The 8,863-nt window shown below is 50.6% G+C and overlaps 1 protein-coding gene across 1 annotated transcript; it reads right to left on the reverse strand.

Moving 5' to 3' along the window:
• Positions 1-209: 209 nt before the first annotated feature.
• Positions 210-8,086, reverse strand: NPHS2 (NPHS2 stomatin family member, podocin). The gene is made up of 8 exons (XM_050901133.1): positions 7,810-8,086; positions 5,471-5,574; positions 4,477-4,549; positions 4,090-4,172; positions 3,007-3,210; positions 2,221-2,276; positions 1,301-1,379; positions 210-584 (listed from the first exon to the last, which is right to left on the reverse strand). The coding sequence occupies exons 1-8, from the start codon at positions 8,084-8,086 to the stop codon at positions 306-308; spliced, it is 1,155 nt and encodes a 384-aa protein (XP_050757090.1). The 3' UTR covers positions 210-305.
• Positions 8,087-8,863: the final 777 nt, after the last annotated feature.

The raw sequence follows: 8,863 nt of genomic DNA on the forward strand, positions 1-8,863 counted from the left end.
TCAGAGCCCAGGGGCCAGGCCCTAGGGTGTCAAGGTGCATCTGGCCCTGTGAAGGGGAAGGGACGACACCCCTCTTTTCCCTCAACCCCTTGCTCACACGCGTGCCAGCCCTGCTCCTTGTGCTCCGTATTTTTCCCTTTTCAAAACAAGCAGAGGCTTCTTCCATGTACAATCCACTTTATATTACAGGCCTGGGCTGCCTTCCCTCCTACCTCCAGACCAGGACCTGCTGGTGGGCTGCTTTCTTGCTCCTCTCTGAGCAGGATTGACCAGGGACAGTGTGGCAACCATTTCTGGGACAGCTCTCAGAGCATGGGTGAGTCCTTCTTGTCTTTCGGGCTTTCTGGGAGCTTTGCGGTGTCTGTGAGGAGGCTGCTCGCTGCTGGAGGACTGTGGGTAGCCGGAGAGACCAGGTTCATGGCATCCAAAGGCAAGGGCAAGATGAAAGCAGCAGGTTTCTCTGCAGTAAGGGAGTGCAGTGCATGGAGGTAACGGAGCTGAGCAGCAGCAGGGGCACTGGACAGGATCTCAGCTGCCATCCGCAGGGACTCAGAAGCAGCCTTTTCCCCCTCAGCAGCAATCACCTACCAAGCACGGGAATAAAGAAGGTTTCTGTGAGGCTGGGAGTAAGGGGGCATGGACTGTTCATTACAGAGGGAGGTTGCCACCATGAAATTCCCAGGGCCAGTGTGATTATAACATTCCTGCTCTCTGAAGATCACAGCATGTACTCGACCTCTTGATGCTCCCAAAAGTTTGGGAGCTCATGTCTAACTTGTTTTTACTAGGCCCATCAGGGCTCACAGTTGGGCATACCCTTGCTGCAAAAGCATGGGAGAGGGCAGCCCCCAGGGTAGGCTTGTGGGAGGGATGCTGGACACCAACCTTATCCAGGCTCTTGGGCAGCTCAGTGCAAGGGATGGAGACCAGCCTGGGCTGAGCAAGGTGCAGGGTACATGACAGTGGTGACAGCCCTGCACTGGGCTCCTAGATGAGAGTGAAACCCTAAGGAAGAGATCCCCCTGGGGATCACTGTGGGCCCAGGGATAACCCCAGACCCCTTTGTGTGTCTTTCTGTCCTACCTGTAGGCCAGGTACCAGATCTGGCACTCCACTGGGCTGGCCCAGACTCTTGCTGCAGCTCCTCTGCTAGACACAGCTCTTGAACAGGAATTAAAGGAGACATAACCTTCCCAGAGCTGTATCCTAGCATGGCATGTCCCAGGGACCTCACACCAGGGGTGGGAAAGGAAGGAGGGAAGCTTTGGAAGGAGATGGGAGGTATTCAGAGTTGGCATACCCGCACTTTGGCCTGTCTCTGGGCCTCCGCTTCCGCAGCCAGGGACTGCTGGACTTCAGCAGGCAGCTGCACGTTGTTGCTGTGGTAGTAAAGGACAGGGATTAGCTGGGCTCTAGGCTCTCCAGGCAGCACTGGATGGTCAATCTGAGGCTTGGAATGGGCTCATCAGTCAGTGTCTGCCGAGCTGTTCACTCATGTTCTTTGCTCCCTGGGTGTCCCTCTTTGCGTGTCTCACTTTAGCCTTCTACTTCCATTCCAATCCTTCTTTTCCAGCCTGGTTTTCTAATGACCAGGCTTGCATGATCACTAGGTAGCAGAGAGACCTCTCCTCTCTGTGCCTTTGAGGCTTGAAGTCTAAGCTCACTCTTTGTGAGACAGCAGAGAATCCACTGGGAGACTGCTCTCAAGACAGGCACAGGAATTTCCTTCTCTTCATAGATTCATTCATTCACCGCTTGGCGCTCTCTTGCATGGCCCTTGACGTGATAAGCGAGTCCCACCTTTCTGCGTGGGCTTCTGAGTGATGAGCCCACCCCTACCAGTGCTAAGACCCTGGGGCCTTTGATCGAGAGCAGGACACAGAGGGTTCGGTGCCTGCTGCGCCTCTTGGGCTACCAGAATTGGGTGCAAACTCTGCCTGCAGCAGCGGTGAAATGGTGATGAGATCCCAGCTAAGGACCCTGCCCCGGCTGTCAGTGCAGGAGCAAGCACAGTCTTCGCATGTGGAAGTTTACATGAGGCAGAGGCAGAAAGGGGCAGGGAAAACAGGAAGGCGAGGGGTGAGGCTCTACCTTCTGCAGAATAGCCGCAGGGAGAGAGCCAGAGGCAAAGCAGGAAGAGGAGCCGGCAGCAGTGAGCAGGGCAGGACAGGTCCTTGCAAAGGGCCAGGGAAGTCCCCTCTACCAGCATCTCCTACCTACATTTCTGTTCTCTCCACTTTGATCCCCCAGCAGCCCGTGACCGCGTCCAAAGCCACCTGTGAAGAGGAAGATTTTTAGAGCATGGGGAGAACACCAGCCCTGCCCTAGGCCCCTTACAGGGAGTAAGACAGTGCAGGGACATTAATTCAAGGCAGTTAACTGCAGGACTGTAAGGCAGATTTATTAGGTTTTATGTGCTATTGTGTGAAGCCCCTCAGAAATAAAATGACTTCCCTCACTTTACTTCCGATTTGTGTTTGCCCAAGGGGTTTAGCACGATTTAATTAGTTCATGCTGGTTCAAGTGTGGAACCCGTTCAGTTCCATATGAAACATTCACTTCCTGACTGGTATCATCATGTACATGTGTCATGGCCACAAAGACCTGCTGCTGGAGATCCCCTGTATACCGGGTTTATGGCAACTCACTCAGGCTGCAGAATACATTTCTTATGAGAACCTCCTCTCTGAGGTAAGTACTGAAGCTGGGGTATCACAAAGTGCTGATGAAGCTGGTCTAAGTGGTTCCTTCATGCCCCTCCCACCATACTGTCTGCTACTCACCATGGCTGCCTGTGGAGCCCACACTGTATATCCTTCCCCTAAAGTGATCTGAGTCAAAAAACAAACAGAAGAAAAATCTCCCACTTTTCTGTGAAGGAGACACATGTTGTTATTGTACCCTCCTGCAAGCCGGTGTCTGTGGTTTTGAGGGACTGATTAACTGAGCTTCTTTGTGCAGCCTCAGTTCACCCCTTGCTCTGCTGTCTCCCCCCTGTGGAAGCACCTTTATCTCCTGGCTGATGCTCTTCCTCTCCAAGAGAAGTTCAGAGAAGGCTCGATGTGCCAGGAGGCGCTTCGTGGTGGTCTGCACCAGCAGCTGAATGGCACTGGAGATGCTGGTCAGAGTGGTGAGGAGAAGAGAGGCATTCTCCAACCGGTAGTAGCAGACGGCATCTATCTCCAAGGTAACCATGTCTTTGGTCACCACCTAAGCAGAAGACATTAGGGGAGATGGAGCTGGTTCTGACAACTTTAAGGTAGTGCAGAAAAGCACACAATTAAGAGAATGATGAAGACTAGCTGGATGGTTAAGTTTTTGTAGTTTCCACCTCTGCTACTGACTGACCTTGGGCAAACTATATAACCTCTAGATCTCAGTTCCCTGAGCAGCAGCTTTGTGTCTGTCTCCTCAGTACAGCTGCTGAGCTAGGGACTGTGAGTAGGTCATCATCCTATGCTGTGTTTCCCTGCCCGCTGCTGCCCGATCCATTCCTGTTCTGAGAGCATAGGCTGCGTCCTGAGGTGTGTGCTCGGTTATTGTATCTCCAGAAGGATTTGCTGTATGTCATGGGGGTGAGCCTGGAGATGCTACCAGGCAAGGACCGTCCCACTGGCAACGCAGCAGCACAGACAACACGTCCCAAAAGGAGAAGAGGGGCTGTGGCTAGGGAGGTTGCAGGTTCAAGGGTTAGAAGCGACGGTTCAGACCTTTCTTCCTCCCAGGCTTATACAGGCGCAGAGTACCACCCTTACATTGTTGTAAGATGTTAGTGTGAGCTCCTGTCCCCGCTGCATGCACTCCTCAGTGTGGTGGGTAAAAAAACCTGGTCCAGTATCTTTGGCCCAGCCACTCCCTATTGGTGTGTGTTACCACTAAAGCATGTCAAATTGAACAGGATTAAAAGCAGTAGTTTTAAAAAAGAAGAAAATTCACCATGGTGAATTTTTGGCCTTCCTTTTTCTGAGGTGTTCAGGTTACTTTGAGATGTTTTTTCAAACTTTTCTATGCAGGGATGAAGGCTGGAAGCATAAGGTGTGATGTTAAAGAGATGCAAAAATTAATATAGAGAGGGAATGTCAGCCATACCTGATGGAAGGGGATCTCCAGGGTTTTGAGGCGGAGGTCTACCTTGTGATATGTGTCCAGACAGGGAAGGAAAAAGAAAAGGCCTGTGGGAGGAAGAGAAAGGCAGCTAGTGATCATCAGAACCACAGAAATTGCCTCCCCTGCTCTGGGGAACAGGGGAGGGTTTGGCATGCAGAACTACAAAGGAACAGCAATACATAGGCCCAAATTCTGAGGCTACTTCTGTGATGGGAAAAGCCATTAGAAGCTGCTGGCCCTAAGAGGAAGGGAGCAAAGACGTCCCATCTCCTGTCTGGCCATGCCTGCTTGGAGGGCATCAACATGTGAGCTTTGGTAGAGCATGAAGAGGAACGACACGGTGGGGGGGGAGCTCAGTAAACACCTTACCAGGCCCTCTGGCTCTGCCAGGAAGGAGACGCCCAAGTCGGAAAACGATGGCTCTCTCATACTCCCGCACTACCTGCAGAGGGAAACAAGCTAGGCTGGAGAGGAAGGTGTAGGACTGGGGAAAGGGGCCTCACTGGCATGGGAGGATGTCTCTTTTGGGAAAACCCTGCAAAGGGAGGATTTCAGCAGGTGTGAGCTAGTGGTGTCACCTGTCGCTGAGTCCCTTTACCCTAGCAGACAAGCTGCCTGGGACTGCTGGCTGGCCTTGTGTGTGAGCAGCATACGAGCAGCCCTGTGACAGCCCAAAATTTGGTGAGAGCAGCCCATGTTAGAGCTGCCCAGGGTTTCCCAGATGAGGCCAGCGTTCTGCTTCCTTATAGCCTGGGCAAACTTGAACACCCTGAGCTAAAATTTTCCATGTTGGTTTTTTCCTCCAAGGGAACCATGTGTGTATGCTCACGTGTGTAAGATCTGAGGCATAATACTGACACTCTTGTTGAGAACAAGATGCATGTGAAATTTCCTGAGAAGTGGGAAATAAAAATATGCCTACTTGTAGCCATGCTATAAATCTGAGAAAAGGGGAGGAAGAGGGAAAATCTGCTATTAACTGAGAGATCAATCTCTCTTAAAATATTTAAATCAAAACCTATTTACCCGGCTGCTGCAATGCAGCCATCTCCGGGCTGGGTAGGCTGAGGGTTATGTTTGAAAGTGAATAGACTTGCAATTTGTTTTAAAAAAGAGGAACCTAAGCCCCTGCCTGCTGATATTGCAGCAGGAGTATTTGATAGGTAGTGGTTGGACCCCTGTGCAGCCCTCTGCTGCAGCAACATGTGATAAAGGATAAGTCAAAATTAATGATGAGTTGAAGAAGTGTAAATAGGACCTTAGACCAAAAAAGGTCTCATGTCCAACACATGCTGAACCAGTGAGCTACATCCACATCAGACACCAAATACTAAACCTAGAGAGGCCCCATGACTATTCTCACCTTCATGCAGAACCAGACAGAAATGGGGAAGGTCATTATGATGAACAGGAAAGACAAGATGGTCAGAAGCCACTCACAGATGCCCAGACCCGGAGACTTTACACCTAGGGAGAAATCCAGTAAGACTGTGTTAGGAGGAGGCTGCTCCCAAAATACTGATGGCCTGACAAGTGCCTGCACAGATCAGCTTCAGTGTTGTCCTTTGCCTAGACCTGCTGTATGGGAACCATTTGACTCTCTCTGGAGCTGTGTTAAAGAATACTCCCTGCCCCACGTGGCCAGGAGCTGCCGGGATGGACTGACAGATTTTCTCTCTGCTTTACTGGCAGAAATTGAGCCATGCTTCTCCATAGTGCCTTGACTAGAGAGCAGCCTTTAGCTTGAAGACCTGTGGCTACCAAGCAGTGTTGAAAGGCTTGGAATGGGCAACTTGCTGGCTGAACTGGGATTCCAGAAGCTTATCTGCTGAGATAAGCGAATGGCAAAGAGAAAGATGGTAAATAAGAGGTAGCTTTCAACATGCACAGCCTGAAGTGCCCTTCCCTATCGGAGTACCTCGGGTCCTTTTGGCATAGGATTTTAGTCGCATCCCAGCTCCCTAATGCAGTGGGACCAAGCCACTGGTGCCGCTGAAATCTCCCTGTGTTCTACAGCAGTCACACCAAGGTGCTGGAGGCTGAGTGGGGCGGTCAGCCCCAGATGAATATTACCTTCTACATCTCCCCCAAGTGAATGTGGGTCATCTTGCTCTGGCTGCCCTTTGTTGTGCTCCTGCCTGAGGAAAAATCTGCAGCTATGGCATGAAAATAGATAGATTACTTCTGGGCGTACCTAGACCCAGAGAGTAGACCGTGTTTTCCAGCAGTGAAGTTACCATATCTGCATCCCTCCCATTTTGAATCCCTTCTAGCCCTTCCATCCCTGCCCCTTTGCCTTTGGAGCTCTCTGCAGAGCCACCAGGTCCTGGGGCAGGTTCAGGTCCCAAGAACCTGTGTGATCATGTCGTGGTTTAACCCCAGCCGGCAGCTAAGCACCACGCAGCCGCTCGCTCACTGCCCCCCATCCCTGGGATGGGGGAGAGAATCAGGAAAAAAAAAACGTCGTGAGTTGAGATAAAGACAGTTTAATAGGACAGAAAGGAATGAAAAACAATAATAATGATAATAATAATATGACAATAGTAATACTAAAAGAATTAAACTATACAAAGCAAGCGGTGCACAATGCAATTGCTCACCACTCGCTGACCGATGCCCAGTTAGTTCCCGAGCAGCGATCAGCGATCCTCCCCTCCCAGCCAACTCCCCCCAGTTTATATACTGGGCATGATGTCATATGGTATGGAATATCCCTTTGGCCAGTTTGGGTCAGCTGTCCTGGCTGTGTCCCCTCCCAGCTTCTTGTGCCCCTCCAGCCTTCTTGCTGGCTGGGCATGAGAAGCTGAAAAATCCTTGACTTAGTATAAACACTACTTAGCAACAACTAAAAACATCAGTGTGTTATCAACATTATTTTCCTACTAAATCCAAAACACAGCACTATACCAGCTACTAGGAAGAAAATTAACTCTGTCCTAGCCAAAACCAGGACAGATCACTAGAGCTCCACAGCACCGCTCACTAGCTGGGATTCCCATAATTGAGGCAGAAAGAGGCAGTTGTGAAAAATTAGTTCCTAGAGAGACAGGAGCAAGTCTGAACCTTTGTGTCACTCTAGGGCAGCAGAGCTGCTGGCATGGAAGCAGACAAGTGATGCTGGCTCCTGTAATACACATCCCGTAATACAGTATCTGTGGTGATGCTGGGTCCAAAGAGGCCCAGCATCTTGCCAAAAGACTCAGGATGCTCCCTCCTGTCATGGCAGGCTGGGAATCTGCCTAAGACGTGGCCTGGAGAGGAGCTGCTCTCAAAGGTTATCTGGAAGGGGAGCTATGAGTGTGCACCTCAAGCACAGTTCTTCCCTGCAGCGCAGTTTTTTGGGCTGTGAACTGGCATTAAGGCTAACTCCATCCACCTAAAGAAGGACAAGTGAGAAAAGGAAGAGAATAGAACATGAACAGAACTGGGGAGTAATGAGCTGAAGCATGAAGAATGCTGGGGATGTAACTGCTTGTTGCAAAGTTCATGGCTTTGCTAGAGAGTGCTGATCAGCCCGGACTGACTGCAGATGCTGGCTGGGAGGCTGGCTGGAGTCTCCCATATCCTGTCCTGAGGATAACGACACGTCTGTGCAAGGTGGGTGTGATGACACTCACCATGCAGAGAGCAGAGTCATACTGTGACCTGCGCAGGGTCAAAAAGCCCATAGATTTCTGGCCCCTTCCCTTCTATAAGCCGTACCTTCCTCTTGCTGCTCGCTGTCCAGCAACGCCATTGCCTCCATTTCTTCATCAGATATCACATCATCCACATCCACCACCGTGGACGTGTGCACCCTACCGTCAGTCCCTGCGGTGCTCTTGATCTCCTTTGCTTTCTCCTGCTTTATGTCTCCCCTTCCTTTGCCGGCTTCTTTGCTGCTCTCCCTCTTCTCTCGTTTGCTCTGTGTAGCTGGGGACTCTCTGCGTCTCCTATGAGACTCCCTGGAAGAGCTCCGAGACCTCTTATCCATCCTCATCTGTGCCAAGGAGCAGGCAGCTGCCCATGGGAGTAAGATGAATTTGTGCTTGAATTTATTGCTGTAGGCAGGAAAATCAGGCAGGGGAGGAGAGAAGGGGAGGTGTCAGATCAAGAAGGCTTGTTTCAAGTTTATCACAGGCTTGTCAGACATAATGGACAGTGAAGTGAGCAAGCTGTTTCCCAGCTGCTCAGCTCTCATCGCACACTGCTGTGGAGATGGGAAGGAAGGTTAGACCTGGACAGGGTGGACTCCAGGAGGACATGGTGTTTGCATATTTCTGCCTTTGGAAATAAAATACAATCAGAAGCACTCAGATGATTTTTAGTAGATGCTTTCTGCAAAGCTGTTGAAAAGCAACCTAAAAGTAACTGTCAGACATGTGGCTCCAAGGACCTCAAATGGTGAGAGTGGCCCAGAGCAATAAACACCAGGGTGAAAAACCTTTACTGGTGAGATCAGTAGAGAGGGCGTTGCGGAGAACGGCTGGGTGAGTAGCACCTCTGCTCTCTAGAAACCCTTTGGCTGGCACAGTGGCGGGATACTGGCAGAAAACTCCCTCTCTCTAGGGTCACCTCACATTTTAGCAAGGAAGGAAATTAGCTGGTCCCAGTTCAGCCATGAACTTTCCTGAATGGGTGCAAATCATGGAGGCCATTGCAGGGCTAGAGGTGTTGAATCTGTCTTCTAAATTGCCAAAGGAGTTTGTGCCTAAATGCCTCCCTGGTTTTCCACAGGAGGAGCATGGCAGAGCAAACATAGGAGCTTTTTCTTTTC

Source organism: Gymnogyps californianus, chromosome 8 (assembly GCF_018139145.2).
Source record: "Gymnogyps californianus isolate 813 chromosome 8, ASM1813914v2, whole genome shotgun sequence".
In the NCBI taxonomy this organism is placed as follows: domain Eukaryota; kingdom Metazoa; phylum Chordata; class Aves; order Accipitriformes; family Cathartidae; genus Gymnogyps; species Gymnogyps californianus.